The following is a 23959-nucleotide window of genomic DNA, read 5'->3' as shown; positions in this document are numbered from 1 at the left end:
AAAGTAATCACGAGAAACACTATTGGTGCCAATAGCTTCCGGAACTTTTCATCATCAAGGTCCTTTATTGTTATAGTTGAATTAGTCATGATGTGAATTAGAATAACATGGGCACATTAATATAACGTGATGAAATTGAAAAAAAACATGGGGTGTACGTCTTAACTTAACACTTCATACAATTTGCATATAAAATGCAAATTATCTCACTTGTTTGTTACAAAGAAATGAGGAAATATTTGTGCCATTTTAAATTACACAAAAGGGTATCTAAACGAGGTAGTTAAAAACTCAAAAATACAACAATGATACAATGATCAAACAGCGGAAATAAACAGTTTGTTAATAATTCTCAGAATACATTCTAATGTGATTTTGTTCAGTTCCATGAAAAAGTGTATTTCGAGATGAGATACAGAAATAAGCGGATTACATACAGGAAGAATTATTAGACCTACAGTTATATATATATCTGTGTTAATTGTCTACTTGTGCCACTTGTTACTATCATCATGTAATCTCAAACTTAATGTTATCATACAGTGAGAAAAAAATCTGAAATAATAGGTATATTTTGAATAAGAATGTAGGACGACATGAAAACCTTAGAACTACTTAAGGCTAATATCCAACGTCTTTTTTTACCCCGAAATTTGATTCGGGTAGCATTGGTTTATGTAGAAGCTCACACCAGTAATTGAAAGGTGAAACATGTCACAAAATTTGAAACAAGTTATGAAACACATCGCATTGGAGCGTTACATCTAGTGTGAGCAATATTTTATAATGAATAAGTCGAATTATAATATTTTTTCACATTCTCAAATAGGATTCAAAACACAAACAACAAGTGCTTATGTAAGATCTATTTTAATTCCTAGTTTTCACAGAGATTTATTTCAATTGATGTATAGGTCAGTCCATGCAGATATATCATATTTCTATAAATATAAAAATATTTGAAAAAAATCATTATTCGGAGAAGTATGGGAACGTTCATTATGCTAATCAACGACAAATTGGGATTCATTTTCATATTCTTATCTCTCTGATTTCTTTACATTTTCACATCATTATCAAACACATATGCGGTTAAGTAAACACTCTGTGTGTTCAGACAAAAATACAAGCAACTGTAGTTTCTGCTGGTGGACTATCAGTCCCCGAGGGTATCATCTGCTCAGTAGTCAGTACTGCGGTACTGACATGATTTATAATAAACCCTTCTAAAATTGTCCGTTGATAAATTTTGAAATTATAAAGAAACAAAGGTTTCAACTCCCTCAGGCAGGTTTCAACTCCCCCAGGCAAAGTTGGCCTTAGATGGATTTGGCTTGTTTTTTGGGGGATTTTTTTTTATCATATAGCTCTAAACTGTTTCAGTACTTATACATCCTCAGCTTTCAAATTTGGCTCTGAGCGTTCCTGATGAAGGTAAATCCAGAAAAACGCTCCGGACGCATGAAGTTAGTGAATGTGGTGTTTTCAATTTTTTTTACTAATTTTTTTTTTTAATCTTCTAAATCGATCAGGAATCAAATCAAGTTAACTTCAAAAGAAGCGAAAGGGAAATTGGAAATGGTGTGAAACGCTAGCTCTTTTTCTACTACTGACTCTTTGTCTACCTTTTTCTAGATATATTTAAAACAAACAGTTAATTATACTTAAAAAAGAAATTACATTCGTTTCGTAATTATTGAGGCGAGTTAACTTGTTCAGTTTTCAAAAGCATGCAAGTGAACGAAAGAGTGTGCATTAGGGAGTAAGTTACTTAAATTTTGTTCATCTGAGTTGGTCCGTAAAAGGTTAATGATGTTGTCATTTTTGTTATCTACGTAAAAGGAGCCTCGTGACTGTACTATTAATAATAGAATTATCTGTTTGCCTTCAATAAAACTATAATCTAGCATTCTAAGAAGTCATATGTAAGATTTTGGTATTGCAGAATGAAAATTAGCAGTCATGTGTTTTCTTTGATTGAACAGTCTGTAGCCGAGTGGTCCCGTCGGTTATTGTATGTGTCGTCATATTTTTATTTTATTATTGTCTTTTATAATGATAAGGCCGCTGGTGTTGTTTGGTTTTGTTTTATTATTGTTTCACTTTATTTCATTATTTTACACGCTGTTATCTGCTCTATGGTCAGGTTGTTGTCTCTTTGACACATTCCCCATTTCCATTTTCAATTTTATTTTATAGCTTATTGAAAACATACATTTTTTAATCTTTAAGAGTATTACGGTGACGTTCTGTTTTATCCTTTCTTGGTCTTTGGTTGTTGGTGGATGTTGTTTCATTGGCAATCGTACAACATCTCCTCATTTCTATATCAATAGCTTTATGAAAGCTATGCATTTTACATGCTTTCTGTCTGTTCAGAATTTATGTATCATTGTCATTTTGTCAACTATTCTGAAATCGGACTCGGACTTCTTTAAGACCGAGTTTTACTGTGAGTATTGATGTGTGTTCGGTTTTTCTATATTCGCTAAAGATATAGGGAGAGGGTTGACATATAGCAAAACATGTTTAACCTTGCACATTTTGACACCTGTCCGAAGTCAGGAGCCTATGACCTTTGTTTCAAGTCTTGAATGATTTTTAAGTTTATTTTTATATTTTGAGGTTTAGTATGACGTCCATTTTTCACTAAACTAATACACATTTTCGTTTAGAAGGCAGCTGAAGACCGCCACCTAGTGCGGAGTTTTCTCGTTGTGTTGAAGACCTATACACCACCTTATCGCTATTTGTCCGTCATTGCTGGATATCACACAGGTTCCCGTAAAATTTTGACGTCATAAAACAAAATATCTGACGCCACAATGGAAAAGTGATTGTTGTATGCGTCAAAAGTTAAAGCGGCCGGGTCAGCCGGGATTAACGATAAGGTGTATTGGTTGACTTTGGTGGCTGTCAACACTTTCCCATTTCCTTTCTGATTTTTAAACGCACGCACAAACACCACAACTACAACAATCAGTTATGCAACCCTTAATCATTGTTCTTAATGTGCATTGAAAGGAACTAATACGATTCTCAAGCACATCTATAACATACAAATACAAAAAATATTTACCTCTGTTGTACACAAGGTAGTTCTGTATACGTTTATCAACTTAGTACCTCTGTTGTACACAAGGTAGTTCTGTATACGTTTATCAACTTAGTACCTCTGTTGTACACAAGGTAGTTCTGTATACGTTTATCAACTTAGTACCTCTGTTGTACACAAGGTAGTTCTGTATACGTATATCAACTTAGTTTTGACCTATGGCCAAATGTAAAACTTGATTGAGATGTGCTGGAGACCAAACGATTGAACAGCCAATTATTTTAAAAACATGTTAGAGCAAAAAGATACAAATGTTTATACATAATAGCCAAATAAAGACAACAGTATTATACTGCTGTTCAAACAATTAACATTGTCTAACCGACAAAACCTTGGAAGGAACCCATATACCAAATAATATAGTTTTAAAAAAATCAATGAAAAAGAAAAAGTTTTAAATTTATCATTGAATGATGAAAATAAAGTGAAGGACAATGTACATATGACAAAACTAGGACTGGGACTCAATTCATCATGCAAAGTTACATAAGCCAATTCGGCTGTCCTCATTAGATATTTATGGAGCCTGTGCACTAAAACATTATATTTTTGACTTTTCAAATACTTAATCTCTAGCGTACTACGTGAATGTAAAATCACATTTTACTTTTGAACTATTGTTGTATATATTCATTTTTATTTCATTCAATCAAAATCTTGTCCAGTTATATTTATTATTTGATTTTTTTCTAATGAAGGTCTAGCAAAATAGTGTATGAATAATTTTGTAATTGCTCACAGCGTTTATTTTCGTCAATGAAAATGAAGAATCAGAGAATATTATCTTTGAAATATCGTATATATATATATATATATAGTTCCAAGAAACCTTTATCTCCCTTGCAATAGCTGTTGACAGGGTAAAAGTGTAATGTTGACGGCAATAGTAAATCCAGTTTGTAATAAACGGAACTTGTTTTTTTTTAATTTTTGGAATAAAAAAGCTCACTCATCATATAAACAAGTGAAATAAAAAAACAAAATCTAATTTGTTATGTATACTGTCTTTACATCATGTAATCGATTTCCTCAGTTTCATTATAAGCTGTGAATTGGTTTTACAAAGTCGATGATGTTTAAATAACAATTTAATCACATACCTAACCTTATATATGTGAAGACACCAACGACGACGACGATGGAATATAGGATCGCTTTGTGGCTTCCGCATTTGTCGTCTCTAGATCGACAAAATTGAACCTGACAGAAGTCGGTTAGGCAATTGTATTTTTTAACTGCTCTAGCTGAACTTCTGTTCCGGTAGTAGAATCTCTGTTGCTGTTTTTGGTTTCGTCATGGCGCCAACTGCACGTTATAAGTTTTTTAAAGTGTTTCTTGAACTGGTTATCAAATATCCCGTATATAAACGGGTTCGCCACATGGTTGACAAGATAAAGTCTTTCTCCAATCCTTAACATTGCAAACTGGAAAGTATTTAGATCGTCCTTATTGATCATCTTCTCTGTAATCTGGAGTATAAACAGTGGAATGTAACTCATTGCAAAAACTACAGATATTGCAAAAGCAATTTTTGTCATCTTACTTGAAATAGCCTTCTTGGTAGAAATGATAATTTTCTTTCTGATTCGTTTCGTATGCTGTATGTATAATTTCCGTCCTATAATCGAGTATATAACGACTAAGGCAATGGTATATACAAAGAACAAAGCGAGAAAACCGTAACTGAATGCAGTGGAATAAATTGACGGATTGGAAAGTGAAATAGCACAGCTGAAGCCAGTTAAGTTATGTCCAACTTTGATTTGTTCGTATTTTGACAGCCCAAAATGTGGGGCAGATAGGATGAATGCAATGACGAAGCAAGCGAATACCCAGTAATTGACGTTATTCAAACTTATTTGTGTTCTCAATGGAAAGCAAATCTTCCAAAATCTGTGAATGGATAGAAGTAGTAATAAGTGTGTTGAATACAGCAGTAGGAAATACAACAAAACAACAAACACGACACACGTCCATTCTCCTTCAAATGAATAATAGTGTACTATCCGAGCAATGTTAAATGGTATACCTATGGTACAAAATATCTGATCAGCCACTGCTAGATTCCAGACAATAGTTCGGTGAACACTTTTAGCATATTTCTTGCCATAGATAACCAGAACTACGAGATTCCCAGGAACTCCAATTATTAATGTAAGCACGATAAAAACTATAGGTGGTAATAAATCCCTGAACTTTTCATCATTAAACTCGCTTATTGTCATTGTTACATTAGCCATGATGATTTAAACACACACGTTTGGTTGATAATGAAATCAGTATTGCATACATGTGCTGATATTGGTGTACATTAATCAAAATAATAGTCACTAGTATTCGATATTATTCACAAATTTAGAAAGGAGTAACTATTTAAGTACATACTATAATATGGTTTGGAGTGTCAAAATTAGGATACGACACTTTAAATTGATGATTAAACAGCGGAACTTCAAAATTGTAAATCTTATATCATGTGCCTCGTATGTCATATCGAGATTCATATTTTCTTAAATGAAACAAGTACTTCCCTGTGTAATCATCGACTTACTGAAGAATGGGATACAGAAACTGGCTGTTAACAAAAGATTCGTGCGTTGCGAGTTTATCTTATGATTCCTGGCTTACGTTTACAGCATTTTTTTACCAGGTCATCTTTAACTCGATACATTTTTCTGATTAATTAATTTACGGGAATTTTATATCGCCCTCTTAACATGAAAGTATTATCAACAGCTTCCTGTTATTATCATACGGATGACAGCAACGACCAATGCAATCACTAGTTGTAGCTAACGTCATCTGAGTTGTCGGACGATTCAATGAATAAGTTAGGAGTTGCACATTCCCATCAGAAGTTATGATTGTAAAAAGAGGATCTTCGAGCGACCTTAAATACAAATAAATATTGATTCGTTCCTTTTTTTAAGCTTGGGATAAAATCAAACCTGATAGTTAATCGCATGCTTTTTTAAAACTAGTATAACATTTGATGGTTGGACGTTGCACGCTTGTCGAAAAAATATATAGTTACTAGGAAAATAAGGTCACGTTAAGATCCTGCATATCGGGTTGTCATCAGTGTTTAATAAACTTCAATAAAAAAAGGTTGGTTGGTAGCTAGCAGTAGGGATATGAGAATTGACTCCCATTTTTCTACATATTGTTTTAATGTTTTTATGTTGATTGTTAACATTCTGTATTATTTCAACTTATTTGGTGGGTTCTTTTTCGTATTCATATATTATTACATTATCGGTGGTTTATACAAGTGTTGACCATCGTGTGTGGATAAATATTATAAGAGGGTCAAAATTTATAAACTAGTAGTATTGCAAGGATGCATGTCGTTTCGTAACCTGGTCGTTTCGTACCTGGTCGATTCGTAACTACGTTGATTTGTATCTGAGACGTTTCGTACCTGGTGTAATTATATATGGTTATAAAGTGTTATTTTAAATTAATTAGTTTAAATGAAACAGTTAAAGTTAATTGTTCATCTAATAATAACAATATTGTAAAAATGTTTTTAATTTAATTTTAAAACTTTCTTAAATCTTTTAAATTATTGGCCAATTGGCTAATTGGTAATTACGCTCGGTGACAGCTTTAATGTTTTTTATGACAACTAATGACAGGTAATAAAAAGTAATTATAGTAGGTGTAAAGTTGATTAATGGCACACGACCTAAAAATAATTTTTTTCTACTTTTTTTCTACCTGTTACATGCAATTGCATAACCCTCCTCCTTTTTCACCGGGCTGCAATTGGCCACAGACGACTATTTATCCAAGGTTTTTGGACATAGCGAAGAACTACTTGAAGACGACCAGCTGAAGCGGTGTCCATTAGCTGGTTAAAGGCAGTTCTGATATGCTCCACTGGCAGGAATGGTAAGGCCATCAACTTACTTAAAAATTTAAAAGTGTTGCCCTTGGAATTGTATGAAACTACTAATATGTACATCAATAGGTCTTTTTATTATTTTTTAAGTAACCTACGACTCATATTATTATTATATATTGATATAAGGTTACAAAACGTCTCAGGTACGAAACGACCTAGTAAGTTACGTATCGACTAGTTACGAAATGACCTGCACCCTATTGCAATTCCATATTGATAAGAGCAAGAACAAATATATTAAAAAACTAAAGAGTTAAAAACATTGAACATTGTAGCTAAACGTTCTCATTTATAAGTTGTCCAATTACACAACGGATGATTCGTGTTTCTTCTTCAATCAAAGGTGCAAACAATAGTTAAAAAACTATTATTAGGGTCAGAAAATCAAATTCATGGGAAAAAAACAGTCAACACACAGTTTAATGCATGTAACGTTTTTAGTATTATCAGTCATTCAAACGTATGTTTTATGGTTTATTATTTTTATACATTTGAGCGTAGAGCATAAGTGAAGAGGTACAAATAAAAAAATACGCATCTGGTGCTGTTAAATAGGTACTGCTAAGTTATTGTTTTTGTATCTTACCTTGCTTATAATTGACAAAAGCTTAAACTGTAAATATACCCAAAAAATAATCACATAGTCATAGTATTTTTAACATGATATCAAATAAAACAAATAAGATGTAGTGATTTTTTACACTATAATACAGTGTTATGAAGAGATTTGCCCATGTTCAAATCTCTTACATAGATAAAGAAGATACAAAACGAAGTAACAACAAAACTTGAGAGAATGAATAAAGTAAGTAAAATATTCATTTAAGGACAATATATGTTCACTTTTAGGCATGGTGGCCATGTTGGTTGATGAACATTCTTAGGGGGGAAATGTATTTTGTTGTTCTAAATGGTTCAGTCATTTCAAAGTGGAGATCTTTGACAAAGTTGGAGATCTTTGAAAAAGTTAAGGGAGGTGCCCAAGGTATGGACAAAAAGGGATAGCAAAAGCAACACCGTCCTTTGGTCAGATATGCTTCAGAAGATGAATATATTGTATTGCAAACTGTTTGTTGCAAACAAAGTAATAGACAACCAGAATCTCCGCAGGGCACAGCTTTATACGACCGCAGAGGTTGAACCCTGAACGGTTGGGGCAAGTATGGACACAACATTCAAGCTGGATTCAGCTCTAAATTTGGATTGTGATTAAATAGTTGACACAGCATAGGTTTCTGACACAGAATGAATGTGGTCTAATGAACTTAAAATTTTTGTTTTGCCTTTGAGCAATTCCCTATGCTGTTGAATATCTAAAAAAAATGGAAAAAAATATTCTTTTTATTTATGAAATCTGAAATGAGAAAATTTGACCCCCCCCCCCTTTTTTTTCACATCTCCCTTTCCCTTATTCCAAAACTGATCTCAATTCAAATTTCTAATGGCCCCTAGCAATAACTTCTCATTTAAATACATCATAAAATATTAAAATGTAAAAAAGTACTTGTTATCACTGAATGGTAAAGATTGTTTTAATTTATCAGTTGGTAGTAAAAGTGAATATACATTGTATATTGTATAAAACAATGATTTAAGTTGATTCAACTACTATTCTGGACAAAGAAAGATAACTCCAATTGAAAATGTGTTGCTATTGCGCAATATTGTGCAATTAGATATTTCTTGCTATTGCGCAATACTGTGTAATTGAAAATACTTGCCATTGCACAATACTGTGCAATTGAAGATTTTTTGCTATTGCGCAATACTGTGTAATTGAAAATTTCTTGCTATTGCACAATACTGTGCAATTGAAGATTTCTTGCTATTGCTGAATACTGTGCAATTGAAAATTTCTTGCTATTGCACAATACTTAATATAATAATTTTGAATCCTGATTTGGACCAACTTGAAAACTGGGCCCATAATCAAAAATCTAAGTACATTTTTAGATTCAGCATATCAAAGAACCCCAAGGATTCAATTTTTGATAAAATCAAACAAAGTTTAATTTTGGATCCTTTGGGCCCCTTGTTCCTAAACTGTTAGGACCAAAACTCCCAAAATCAATCCCAGCCTTCCTTTTGTGTTCATAAACCTTGTGTGAAAATTTCATAGACTTCTATTTACTTGAACTAAAGTTATAGTGCGAAAACCAAGAAAATGCTTATTTGGGCCCTTTTTGGCCCCTAATTCCTAAACTGTTGGGACCAAAACTCCCAAAACCAATCCAACAGTCCTTTTGTGGTCATAAACCTTGTGTTAAAATTTCATAGATTTCTATTCACTTTTACTAAAGTTAGAGTGCGAAAACTAAAAGTATTCGCATGAAGACGACAACGACGACGCAGACGATGACGCCAACGTGATACCAATATACGACCAAAAAATTTTCAATTTTTGCAGTCGTATAAAAATAGACACATCAAACAATACATGAAGCTTGACACCAAAATTCAGGAAGCTCTGATTTGCAGTTCCTGATAAAAAAAAATATACTTAACCTTTTGTATAATCAGTGACAGCAACATATGTTTATATTGTCTGTTTAGAATTTCAATTAGGAACTATGCTATTCAGTGGTAATTTTTCCTTTACATCTTACATAGTTATGATTTGCCATACATTACTGTGACTAATTGGACAGCAGTCCATTACCATAGGAATCCGATGTTCAGTAGACTTTTGTTGATATGGTTCAAAAATGTTTCTCGTTTCTTGTTTTTTATATAGATTGGACTGTTCGTTTTCCCGTTTGAATGGTTTTACACATGTTATTTTGATGGGTCCTTTATAGCTTGCTATTTGGTGTGAGCCAAGGCACCGTGTTGGAGACCATATTTTGATGTATAATGGTTTACTTTTATAAATTGTGACTTGGATGAGAGGGTTGTCTCATTGACACTCATACCAAATCTTCTTGTATCTAATTATCGAACAAAAGAGGGTCTTGGACTCTTTTTTTTTTAAATATGATAAGCAGTAAAAATTTGGCCCCAATAAGTCCTCACCACTCCATCATAAACTATAGTTCTTTACCATGTTTACTAAGTTTACCAGCAGACATGGTCATCATGATCTAGTGTGCCAGACCATCACAATTTAGCAAACCAGATACTATATACTGAAATCAAGCATGCCGTACCAAATATTATATTATTTACTTTAAAATACCATAAAGATTCACCTTACGGTCAATTTTAAAGCTCAACCAAACTGACAGGAGATTCTACATCAAGTATTCAAAAAGTGTATAAATTTTAAATTCCAGCCAAGGCAGAGGACATTGGCGGATCCAGAAATTTTCAAAAGTGGGGGCCCACTGACTGATCTAAGAGGGGACCCACTCCAGTCACGCTTCAGTGATTCCCTATATAAGCAACCAAATTTTTTCCCAAAAAAGGGGGGCCTGGGCCTCTGGAGGAAAATTTCATTGGTGATTGGAATCAATAAACAAATTACATCTAAATAAAGCAAACAAAATGAATATATAATATGTTTATTGGAAAAGAATTTATCTTTACAAGGCAATAAAAATGTAATTGTGCACTCAGGCAAAATAAACATGATTCTTTAATTGGCTGGCTTGACATCTCTGACCTGATACTGATAGAAACTTCTCATATCTATAATATTTATTTTATGTTTTACAATATCAAATAATTATGAAAATGGGGATTCTGGTTTTTTTTAAATGCCAAACACAGCGATTCCTTTCTACAAGGATCAAATCACTGATTAAATTTACTTTTGTCCTTTTGGATGTTCTCTCTCTTCATATGACAGATGTTTCCTATAATATTAACTTTCTTCACCTATAACATGTTTGCTGCCATTACTATTGTGTAAACCACTAGTTACAATCAAAATGATATCACCCCAGCATCTAACTATCATGCAACATTTCTTTCCTTTGTCATTAACAATATTATATTTGCCTTTTGTCTTGATAACAGTATAATACGTGCATTTTATCTAGACAACAATACGATATCATTCTTATGTCTATTTAAACATTTGAAATCATCACTGCATCTATTTAACAATACGATAACATCCCTTTGTCTATCTACAATATAATATCATTCTTATCAATATTCAACAATATGACATTGTCTCTGTGTCAACATTGGTCAATTAAACAATGATATCACCCCTGCTTCTATTCATGTACCAAACAAATATAATATCATCCCTGTGTCTATCTAACAATATGATATCTTCCTATTGTAGTCATAATATGATATTGTCCGTGTTTCTTGTACACTTAATGATATCATCCCTGTATCTAGTTAACAATATGATATCTTCCTATTGTAGTCATAATATGATATTGTCCATGCTTCTAGTACAATTAATGATATCATCCCTGTATCTAGTTAACAATATGATATCTTCCCTTCTTCTGTCTTATTTGATAACAGTACATCTCTATACCATAAATGTTCACAGATAATATTTAATATTTGTGCTACATCATTAAAGTCTGTTTTTCCGTCATTATCTGGAATGTTTCTGATTTTTAAGATCGGTATTTTCCAATTTTGTTCAAAATCTCTAATGTCTCTTTGTGTTATTTCTGTATGTGCATGCTGATCAAATCTTTTATTAGTTAAGGGTATGTTTTGTTATATATTCATAATATACACCTCTTTATAGGTGACATATTATAAAGGTAATTTATAATAAGTGAAAATTACGAAAAATCTCAAACATAAAAAAGGGTATTTGTTTTTAGATACAAGCAATTTGTTTAGACAGAAAAAAGAATTCTTGAAATTTTTCATATGAATAAGGAAACCAGGAAGTTGATGAGCCATGAATTTATTAACACATCAAACAATGCATGAAGCTTGATATCAAATTTTAGGAAGCTCTGATTTGCAGTTCAGGAGAAAAATGTGATAAAGTAATATACATGGCCATAATGTGTGATAAGATATAAAAATTCAACAAACAGAAAGTTGACCAGTGATGAACATGTAGACAAATTTAGCATGCTGTAATAAAGCTTGCTACCAAAGGAGAAAGTTAATGAAAGATTAAAATTGGCCCTAATATTTTAATGTTTTTTTAATCAGTCCAAATGACTACAAAGGAATAGGTCCGGTAAGGGTCGATTTTGGCCTCAAATTTCAAGTTAATCAGACGAAAGATTTTAGACACTTTTTAAACACTTAAGTGTCTATTTCAGTTGATTCAATTAGTTTATGTGAAAGATTTTAACTGATTCACTCATTAAAAACGCTACGAGTCTAACTTAAATATGAAAAATCTATCAAATATGCCCCAAAATGTCACTTTTCAGATGGTTTTTGTCAAAAATGAAAGTGGCCACATCCGTGTTCATCCTCAACCTTTATATATGTTATGTATTATCATCAAATACAACTTACATTTCAATATTAAGAATGAACACAAATGCGGCCACTTTCATTTAAGACAGAAACCGTCTAAAGTTTAACTAAAATGCGTAAATTGTGAAGATTTCCGTAATTTAGCATGACTTAATGATGTTGTGCACTGTATTGTCAAAAATAGCCCATATTTATGAAGAAGAAGCATTAGTCTTTCCAATAAATAACTAAAAGTTTACATTTTAACAATTTTGTAAAACTGCTATATTTTGGGGCCAAAAAGGGGTCTTACTGAACCTACTTCTTTTACAAATCAAAAGTGCAATTTATCCCTTTTTTTAATATCAAGTCTTCAACAACTATCATGCTGTCCTAAAATAAAATTCTTTCGGTTTGTGTATATTAAACAAAGGATACTTTGTTCCCATGATAATTTTACAAGATGTGTCTTTGGGTCCACTAAATCTTCCAAAGTTTTGTGGAATGTCATCAAAACTACTCTTGTCGACAAATGAAAATAGATACATAGTACAGTCACACTTATCTAAACATGCCTGCAACAGAAAAAAAGAAAAATATATTTAGTTTTAACCATTATTTTCATTTCTTTTTAGGTATCAGCAAAAGAAAAGCAGAAATTATTTTTCTTTACATAATCAAAGATGATATGTTAATTTTTCTCAAAATTACAAAAGAATCTAAATCAGAAATAACATAAAAAAAGAAAAAGTTTTTCAAAAAACTAATAACAAAATCAGATGTTTTCACAAAAAAATAACCCTCAACTTAATATTTGAGATGTAAAATCAATTTGGTTGCATATTATATATAATATATATCTCAACTTTTGTTAAATCTTATAATTTTTCTCAATTTGTGAATTTTTAACAAAAGTAAAATGTTAGACAATCAAGAAATTAACAGAACGCATTAAAAATTAATTATCTGATAAGATAATAAACTCATCATAGATATCAGGATTGAAATTTTGTATTTGTGCGAGTGTTTGTTTCCTATACTAAAGACTCATCAGTGACGATTGAATAAAAAAAAGTTAAGTGGGCCAAATAAAGTACGAAGTTGAAGAGCATAAGACCAAAAATTCCTAAAAGTTTTGCCAAATACAGCTAAGGTAATCTATAACCATATCAATGATAACTCATGTCAACACATATATTAACTCCTTACCGGCTGAATATGGTCAAACTTTTTCAATGCCCCTTCACCAGCATCCCATAATTGTAATTTGAACATTATCACTTTGTTGAATTGCTGTATTTTTCCTGGCCAATAAATGCTGGTTGTCTGTATTCCTTTAATGACAATGTATTCTTTGGTTTAATTTTTAAACATCAAAGTTCAGACAAAAATAGTTTGATAAATGCAAATGGGATTAAAAATGAAAACCATTGTCTGGCTATGATATACTTGTTGTACTTCAAACAGAAAGTAACAAAACCTTAGTGTGCAATAATATACAATGTACCATAAAAGGTGTATTGCACTTATACTGCGAATAAAGCATCAAATTAATAAGTCAAGAGTGGCAAAAATATATTTTACACAGATTTTTAAGTTTTCCTTTACAATAAAACGGTTAATCTATGAACCCACAAGCTCCTGTAATATAAAAATCTACTTAATATTCATGCAATAACTCTATTATATAGTTTTCACTTCCTGAAATAGAGTTTGAGCAAAGTTGTATTCTGTGGAGTAGTCTAAGGTTAACTGAGAAGGACTACTATTTTAAACTATGAGCAAACCCCATACTGCAGAGACAGCTTTAATGCATGAAATGAAAAATGTAAAACAATGCAAACTAGAAAACTAACGACCTATTTCATGTACAAAATAATGAACAAATATACATATATATTTTACACAGCAACAAAAAACACCCACTTGATTACAAGCTCCTCACTTGAGACAGGCACATACAGAATGTGGAGGGGTTAAAATGTACTTTTTGGATACCAAAATCCTAAATCTCATTTCAACTGTTATTGTTATGACAACATTATACCTGCAGTCTCACTATGACTGGTAGGAATCTGGTTTCCTGATAATTTTGCAATAGTGCTTGTTTTTCCTACACCACTCTTCCCAACCAGAAATATTTTGTATGTCACTTCCTCGACCTGAGCAGGAACATTGGGTTTTTCTAATAGACCTGTAAATGAGTAATGATGATTTTTATTATAATATATTTTAATCAACAAATACCATGTAAAAAGGGAGAAAATTAGTTTCCCATCAATTGGAATAAAACATGCAAATATTACAAAACCTACAAAAACTTATGGCATCAGTGAAAAAGAGTTTACATGCATATCACATTTACATGTTCTTGTTACAGAGAAAAAAGATATTCAAAATATAATTGTACATTTAATATGTGTGTGCCTTCTAATAATGACAGGCATCTACCAAAGGGACAAATAAATCTATTATCATGATTATGTTTAGTTTTATTTCTGTCAAAGGATTATAAATAAAACTACTCTTCAAACAGTTTATAATATGCTATCAAATTTTCTTTGAATATCTGGACTTTCACCAAAATGAATAAGAGAATTGGGAGTTCAATGCAGTCTCATTGCAGACTTAAGAAACAAGGGTATTCTAGATACAACATATGGCTTTTGGTTTTTCTCATTGGTAAAAAAAATTAAAATTAAATTCTACTTGTTGCTTTTTTTTAATGAGAAGTTACCAAAAGTTTTCCTAGTGACCAGGTTCTTCTGAAGTAATGATGTGATTATCTCCCTTCCTTCCTGTGACCTATACCATTCATGATTTAGATATGTTCCTGGAGACAGCATTATCTATTCCTGTGAACATATATAATACAATAAAATTTGAAGATGATGAGATCATTTCTTGTTTTTTTTAAATATATACTCGATATAAATATGCAAAGTTTCAACTGTAAGCATGTAAGCTTGTTTTTTAAATACATAAAAAATGAATATTCACATAGACAGGATGTACATGTACTTACAAAATGTAGGTCAAGGTGAGGTTTTGGAATTTTGTGTTAAATGTTCAGACTTTTTGGTAATTTTCCATATGATACAAGGTTGTCTTGCCCAATAACACCCATTTATCTTTTCATATAAGACTTAATAGCTCATTCAACAAAATTTAAGCAGATTCTTGATTTTCTTTCCTTTGATTTGAGACCCAAAGATAAGGTAAAAGTCCGAGACAGCCTTTTCCCACCATATTTTATACATCAAATGTCTCTACAAGGAGCTCCATGACCTATCAATATTTTTAGCTTATTTTGATCCTTAAGGGCATATGATACAGTTATAGGGAGGGTAATGACGTTGCTAAAGTAAAATGTTATTTTCGCGACGTCAAACTGTGAAATATCGGGAAAACATGCAATTTTCAACTGACTTTTATCATTCAAACTGATTTAATTTGAAAACGAGTGCATGGACCCCTATTTTTTAAAATGACATTTTTTTTGTTTCACTTTGCAGGGAAATTATGTATGTGGACCAAATTTTATAAAACTGTAAATAGTGCAATTTTTAAAATTTTGATAATTATACAGCAAAAAATTACATTTTTTTCTCAATTCTTGACCATTTGATAAATTATAATTATTTCTGAATAAAAAATGCATAAATTTTCATGATATTTATAAAATGCAGAAATTACAAACTATTTAACAAACAACAAATTGTGTTTATCTTTTAAAACAAAAAAGTTATGTCTTTAAGGAAAAATACGGCCACAAATCTGAGTTTTGAGCAAATATATAAAATTTCAACATCATTTAACTCAAAAAGTAGCACATGAAGGTATATTTTTTATTACATATTTGATTCAATCAGGCAAAAAATAGCCTATATGGAAATTTTCATCAAACTTTAAATATGGGATCAAAACTGTATCGTATGCCCTTAACTAATAATCTTCTAGCTTAAAGCATCAATTTTACAGAGTACATCCTTAAGGAGGCTCGAGGATACAAAAATCTCAGCAAAATTTTAAACATTTTTTTTTTCCATACAAATTTTATTTATTACTTTATTTGTTTTTACTTTATCATATGGTTCAAACATCAACCATAAAAATCAATTCGTTTTGGCCCCAGATGACTTTTAAAATGCATATATCATTGAAAAAGCTCCAAATTATCTTCCTTTGGTGCAAAAATGCCATCTTTTAGTATTAAAATTGAAATATCTTTTTTAACTCATCTGTGACCTATATTTTTTTGATTAATTTCTTGGATTAGGCTGTACTTAAACGAAACTATTGTAACATTTCAGTGATTTCTGTAATTTAGTTCTTTTTTTATTCAGATATATTTCTCTTATTAGTTCAACAGAAAAAAAAGTACCTTTACGAAAATGTATGCAGATTGTGAGCTTAAATGAACGGTGCCCCCAATTTTTTATTTTATTTTTCTATTAAGTATACTATAAAGTTTATTTATATAGAAAAATGTTTCAACCAGTTGAGCATTCTGCATGATTGTTGGTTTAATGCTGCTAAAACTTATCTGCAAAACGACCTTAGAATTGCGTATAATTTTTCGATAATTAGTGATACTAATGAAAAGGACTCAAAGTTTTCCCTCTTACTGCTTCTAACTTTCTCATGATTAAACAACATCTTGCGTAATGTCTTCATTGTTTTTTATTTAGTTTTTCAGTGAAGAAAAAACACATCTATAACTACTTGTATCCCCGAGGAACCAGTAATGACGCACCTAACGTTGTGTTTGTCTCTGCATTTAATCTACCATTTAAAAGAAAAAGAAACACGGAATAGAATGAAAGATTGATCACTTGTTAATGTATTTCAATCATTAAACAGTTGATTTTTGAAACAGTAAAAGCAATAAAAATCATGTTTGCTAACATTACAAACGGACTGTCAACTTATGATGGGTACCAGTAATGACGCACTATAAACAAACCAGTAAAAACCACTTGCAGTGTACCTGATGTTCGAAAAATTGCTTCAATCCGGATAATTTAAAGTTAACACTATTCAACAAATTTAATTTTAATAACAAATTTTGACATTTACAGTCACTTTTATGATCATGTTGATAGCAACACAATTTTTTTCATTAATTTAATTGTAACCTATATTTTATTTCAAATTTTATATAAAATTGTTCAAAATTTATCAAAGTGACATATATATTCCATATACTTGAAAATAAGAAGTAATTGCATTCATAAAACAACATTGACATTAAAACATTTATCAATGTATACTTCGTACAATGAATGAAAAAAATCGATAAACAATAGAAAATTATATAAGCGACGATCATTTGTTCTACAGTGATTCCCGCTTAAATGTAAAACCATGTCACATGACAGTCATATGATTTGAAAAACACAAACTGGGGCAGCATGTGCATACATACTTTTGCCGGCCAAAGTGGATTTAGGACTGATAATCATTCTGGGAAGGGTAGACTGTTTTTGACCTTAATAAAATGGCAGAAATTGCATTATCTTTACTAATTCAAGCAATAATAACATTTCTGGACAGAGTTTGAGGCATCTATGTTGTAGTCATATGACCTTCACCATCATGTTATGAATAGTAATTATCGATGACGTCACATCTTTTGTTTAGAAATATAAAACCCAAAACTAAATTGGTGCGTCATTTCTGGTCCGCGTCAAAACAGGTACCAAGACGATATATCAGAGATACAGCTCCATCTTTTAATAATGCTAGCAAGAAATTGGTTTGGTTGACTTTTTAATCAACAAAGATTTGTATAGGTACTAGTGACTTCTTAAAATTAACCAATCGAAAAGAAAACTAATCAAAACAACAGTCTAAGTCATAGAATGTTGAGAAAACCCTAAAAATAATTAGAAATAGAAAGATCATTTATACATTTTTTGAATAGTTTTAATATATTCATATCAAATATAATTGGATGCCGAATTGACTTTAAATAGGTGCCGATTTGAATAGATGCCGATTTAACCAGGTGCTGATTCTTTTTCTGTGGGTCCCGAATAATTTTGATCGGGTGCCGATTTGACTTGTACCCGTAATGCCTGCCTCATATTACCTGCCTCAAATTATTTAAAAATATACTGAAAAATAAACTGGTTTGATCTTTGGAAATTTATGCTAACTACAGCTTACTTGGGTATACGATTAAATTGCATTATTTTGTTTCAATTATCTAAATTGTTTTAAAACTTTCCTGAAACCATGGACGCTGACATTTTGAAAATGCTAAAACCCAGAGTGCATAAATTTTTTCTTGACTCTCTAATTAACGCAATTATATTTTATATTCATGTTTTATAAGAAGGAAAAATCAAACCAGAAAAATATGGAAACATTAACATGTTTTAAATAAACGTACAAAAATTACGTTTTCTAGAATGTGTAATTGGAAAATGTTCCTGTTATTGATTAGTTCTCATTGACCCCAAGGGTGAAGGTTAACCGGTCTATTATGTAAACAGTAAATGTTGCATAATTAAAATAACGTTTATTACACGATTAAACGTTCATTGACACCTAAATGTTGGCATGAGGCCTTATTTGTAGAAGGAAAAATAAAAAGTTTAAACATTTAACAAATGTCAAAAGAGAGGTAAGGAACGAATCATAGTAAAATGTCAGTTGACTGTGTAAAAGTTGATATGGAAGGTAGGCATACTTCATTACTGAATTTGTTTTACAGCACCAGTTAATATAAAAAAAATGGTAGGATAGTCCAAATAATTTTGACTCTGGCAAGGCTTTTTTTTTCTGGGACGCCTTCCGATGACGTCATAACGCTAAACCATTTTTATACGACCACAAAAATTTTAATTTTTCGTCGTATATTGCTATCACGTTGGCGTCATCGTCTTTGTCGTCGTCGTCCGAATACTTTTAGTTTTCGCACTCTAACTTTAGTAAAAGTCTTATAAAGCTGCGCCCTGCGGAGCATCTGGTTTACCTCTGGACTTAGAGAGCAAATTTGGGGGAACTTTGCCACAGGTGCTTGAGGACAGGATCCTGTATGAGCCCGATATAGTCCCTCCCCCTTATTATCATAAATCTCAGATTTTTCGATATATATCACTTATTTGTACCATATATATATACTAATATACCATATTTATACTTTAAATATATATATGTATGTTTACTATCAACGTGAATCTCGACTATCGCTCTATAGTCGAGATTCACGTTGATAGTAAACATGCATCATACGCTTTCGGGACGATCTCATAATTATTTGGACTAGGGGTAGGAATGCCCTTTACACAAGGTTGGCAAAAAAGCGGTCAATACTAGTATTGACCATGCCAGTGGTAAATACCGGTATTTACCGGGAAATACTGGCAAATACTGGGAAATACCGGCAAATACTGGTCGATTGAAATTTTGAGTGGACATTACTATAAAAACCACTATCTACTTGGTCAATTATAATTACAATTAATAATTAATTTATATAGAAAGTGTTCAAACCATTTTTAATGCTTTCATTTCTAATTCTATTGTTAATTCAAACAGGTATCTACATTGATTAATGTGTACATAATATTATAGTAAAAGATAAAAACTTTTTGTTCATGCTTCAAATTTTCATTTCCAGCATGAAGAAGGTTTTTTTTTTTTATCTCACAGTTAGATAGCTATAAACAGGAAATAATTTATTGTTTAAGGGAGTCTTCATATATCAATTTTATTACTTTCAACCCATGTACTGTCAACTTTTATTGGAGGCTGTTGTTTTAGTAATTAAATTTTCACACCTAGCAATGCCAGGTGATAGCTATAGGTAAAAAGACCCATGTAACTTCATTTACCTGTAGTTTTATTTACCTTTAATTTTAATTACCTGTAAAATCATACATTTTGAATAAAAATATATTGATTTAAACATGTTGAAATAAAATATAAATTTGTATATATATATATCTTAATTATATAAGTATGCAATATCATAATTCTTAAAAACTTAATTTTAAATCAGTAGTAAGAATAAGTGTTATAAATGAATAAAACATATCAAATTCATTACCTTTATAAGCTGACACATTATATTTGACTTTTTATCAAGATTTTACTTCATTTAATAGTAGAAACAACCATGAAAATTTCAATTGACCAGTATTTGCCAGTATTGACCACTTGGGGAGTATTGTCCAGGGCGGTAAATACCGGTAAATACCACTGGTAAATACCGGGGGTGGTATTTACCGCCCAACAAAGGCTTTACTGTCAGGCATTGACTTCAAGGGCATCGAACGATCATTTTTTCGGCTACCGCTAGCATCAAATTGATTAATATTGGATTTGTCAGAGGTCTCAAACATGTCAAATAATTATCGTTACTGCTATTTGTGGGGAAAAAATAACACGATTCTACAAAATCAGTCAATTTTTTCTTGTCTAAAAGAAAGTGTACATTTTATTATCATCTACCAAAAATTAACGTTAACTTCATTTGGCAAGATATTTTACTGTTATTTGTCATGAAGAAATACAAATGCCTGTGAAATGCCATGTCTGGAAAAAAATTACTGTGAAATAAACAGTTACACACATACTTTATAGATCAAATGAAAGGACTTAAATTGTTGGCACTGTCTGGATACATGCATGAAGTCATATATATTATGTATTTTTGAGATTATTTACAATGACCATGACAACACATCATATGAACAAATTAAACATGCTAATTGATAATAAATTGTCAAAATTAGGTCATGTACTGACACTTAGCCTTGACTTTTATATTGATATCCACATTTTAGTATATTGGGCATTTGTCATAGACTCATGCTTGTTTTGCAAGTCTTTATAAACTATCTTTTATGTTGTAGGTGCTGAAAAGATGACGAGTAAAAAGAGGGTTCTTATTGTTGGAGCTGGGGCTGCGGGAACTGCAGCTGCTTACAGTTTATCAAAACATCCAGAGAAATTCCAAGTAGAAGTCTGGGAAAAACTATCAGTACCTGGAGGCGTTGCCTGTTCTAGCGATATTAAAGGAGATGCCTTTGTTAATTATGGGGTTCAAGGAGGTACACCATCATACAGAAATACTTTGATAATGATGAAGGAGTTTGGATTTAAGACATCACCAGTACATATGATGATATCTTTTGGTAAAGGGAAGACTCATTGGACAAACTATGCAAAGTCACCCCTGACGGAAAAGCTGAAAAATGAAATCAAACGTTTCGAAGATGTCTTGAAGAAGATCAACAGATTTGAATTCTTTTATATTTTTGTTCCAATGTACAAAGTATTAAAATGGAATGGATTTTCTGAAGATTTCGCAAATGAAATGGTATTTCCACTCACTGCTCTTTTCTTTGGAACAGGAAATCGTACTCCATATGTGTCGGCGGCAATCATGGCTAGAGTATTTTTAGATGAAGACCTACGATTATTTGATTATGACTCAGAACTTCTGTTAAGTCAATCCCCAGAAATGTTTGCCTTTCCAAAGCTAGAACAAATGTATGAAACCATCTTAAGAAAAAGTGGTGTGAAAATCTGTTTGAATCGACCAATAACTTCTGTTAAGAGATATGGGACCCATGTCACTGTGATTGACCAAGATGGGAAAACTGCTACATTCGATGAAATCCTGTTTGCATGTGATGCAGAAACAGTTCTCAAATTGTTGGAAAACCCAACCTTCTTTGAAAGAAAAGCGCTTGGCAATGTGAAATATTATAATGATTTAATTCTAACGCATGAAGATGATAATTACATGAACAAACATTATGAGGTAAACAAAAACAAAGATCAATACTTTGTCAGAACTGATCCGACAGACCCAGCCAAAATAGAAATGTCTTTCAATCTATCCAACTACCAACCACAGCTGAAAAATTCCAACAGAAATATATACCAGACAATATACTTAGACGATAATTTGAGAGAGAAATACTGGACTGTAGATGAAGTGAAGAAGGATAAAGTCTTACTTGAGACGTGGTGGAGACAGTTCTCTCATTCCTGGACTCATTTTGCATTCACTGTCCCCTTGATGAGATATCTCCAAGGGAAGAAACATACATGGTTTTGTGGTGCTTACACGCTGATTAATACTCACGAGATTGCAATGATCTCTGGTCTTGCTGCTGCTCATCGTTTAGGAGCACCATATCCATTTCATCATGATCCATTAGCTGCCAAACAGTTTGATCAGTATCTATTAACCATACACGGCAAACCAAGGAACTTTGGGTGTAACAAAATGACACTATTGAGTTGTATCCTAGCTCCATTGATGGCCCTTTTTGCACTTTTTTCCCTCTTATTGAGGTTTTGTTTCATTAGAAAGTCATAGCTTCTTAATGAGAAGATATTGTAATAGTCTATATTATAGTTTAAAATGTATAGTACAGACAGTTGTATGAACATTTACACAAGTGTGCTATACATGTATACAAAAATTAGCATATATTTATACATGTCATCTAGTACTAGTTGTACTACACAAGTGAAGCTGAACATGTACAAATGTATGTTTGTGTTGTGTAAATACACTTCCTATAATAATATATTGCATTGCCTTCTTCAATCAAAACCTAATAAATAATTGGTACTCAAATTGGTTACAGCAACAATAATTAATAAGTTTTTTTCTGTATTTCAATATTTTTTAAAATTCTTAAAGTTTTTGTTTTTTTTGTAAATGTTTATTAATAAATTAATACAATAATCATTTGACATTTCTGTATCATAGTGTATGATAGTTTCAAGGTGTATGGATTCTGTTTAAAGAAATTGTTCTAAGTTAAACTTTAAAAGATTTTTCTGTACATACATGTAATGCCATCTTTATTTCTGACCAGGATAGTAAAACAAATTTGGGTTGTATAGGGAGGGAACTGTTTTGTAATTATAAACCAGCAAGTAGGACGCTACCAGATCCAGAAACCATAATCTAAGGGTCCTTACTTATTATGATATTTTCTGATTTGAGCAAACCAAAGATTAAATAGATTGGTTTGTCAGCAAAGAAACTACATGTATTTTGATATTTCTCTTTTTTGGGTTTTAAAGTTTAGTGTATATGTTTGATAGCAGTGTTTTTTTGTTGTTCATATTTTACATTATTTATTGTTTGTTATACAAATTAACAAGTCTACCTCTATATTTTCTTAATAAATACAGGTTCAAAACTTGACTTTATTATTCAGATCATTTATTTTGTTCCTGCATCCTTAATAAAGATTATTTATACACTCTCAAAAACAACCAGTTTTTTCAATCTCTTTTCGCTTCCAGACATTCCTTCTTCCATTCTCTTTTCTACTTACATTTAGTTCACAGAAATAGACATGATAGTAGGCATTGTTTCAAAGATTGGAAATGACATAGACTAAAGGAATGTGTTACATTCATACCTTTTATCATTAAGTTAATCCCTTAACCCTTTCCTCCATAATGACGTCTTGTAACGCCACCCCCTTTACTCCATAATGACACCTTTCAACGCTTATGTAGTGCCTCAGTTGAAACGTATTGCCTATGTAAAGACTTTATCAGACTTAAAAAATGGTATCTAATATAAAAAGGATACTCATGAGAATACCTGA

At 31.6% G+C, this 23959-nt stretch overlaps 2 protein-coding genes across 5 annotated transcripts; one reads left to right on the top strand and one right to left on the bottom strand.

Annotated features, from left to right (window-relative positions):
• Positions 1-11298: 11298 nt before the first annotated feature.
• On the bottom strand, positions 11299-18808 carry LOC139501035 (ciliogenesis and planar polarity effector 2-like). Of its 3 annotated transcripts, none has more exons than XM_071289989.1 (6): positions 18757-18808; positions 15097-15214; positions 14407-14553; positions 13569-13693; positions 12798-12934; positions 11299-11625 (listed from the first exon to the last, which is right to left on the bottom strand). In XM_071289989.1, exons 2-6 carry the CDS (start codon positions 15203-15205, stop codon positions 11403-11405), a joined length of 741 nt encoding a protein of 246 aa, XP_071146090.1. In that variant the 5' UTR covers positions 15206-15214; positions 18757-18808; the 3' UTR covers positions 11299-11402. The 3 variants fall into 3 exon arrangements, with proteins under 3 accessions (XP_071146090.1, XP_071146091.1, XP_071146089.1); XM_071289990.1 differs by having other exon boundaries at positions 18766-18785; XM_071289988.1 differs by lacking the exon at positions 18757-18808 and adding an exon at positions 18531-18630.
• Positions 18809-18815: 7 nt separating this feature from the next.
• LOC139501034 (uncharacterized) lies at positions 18816-23545 on the top strand. Of its 2 annotated transcripts, none has more exons than XM_071289987.1 (2): positions 18816-18990; positions 21227-23545. In XM_071289987.1, exon 2 carries the CDS (start codon positions 21238-21240, stop codon positions 22702-22704), a length of 1467 nt encoding a protein of 488 aa, XP_071146088.1. In that variant the 5' UTR covers positions 18816-18990; positions 21227-21237; the 3' UTR covers positions 22705-23545. The 2 variants fall into 2 exon arrangements, with proteins under 2 accessions (XP_071146088.1, XP_071146087.1); XM_071289986.1 differs by having other exon boundaries at positions 18819-19046.
• The last annotated feature ends 414 nt before the right edge of the window (positions 23546-23959 follow it).

This window comes from Mytilus edulis, chromosome 13 (assembly GCF_963676685.1).
Source record: "Mytilus edulis chromosome 13, xbMytEdul2.2, whole genome shotgun sequence".
Taxonomy (NCBI): Eukaryota; Metazoa; Mollusca; class Bivalvia; order Mytilida; family Mytilidae; genus Mytilus; species Mytilus edulis.
Note: the sequence above shows the minus strand (reverse complement) of the source record. Positions and strands in the feature narration are given on the sequence as shown.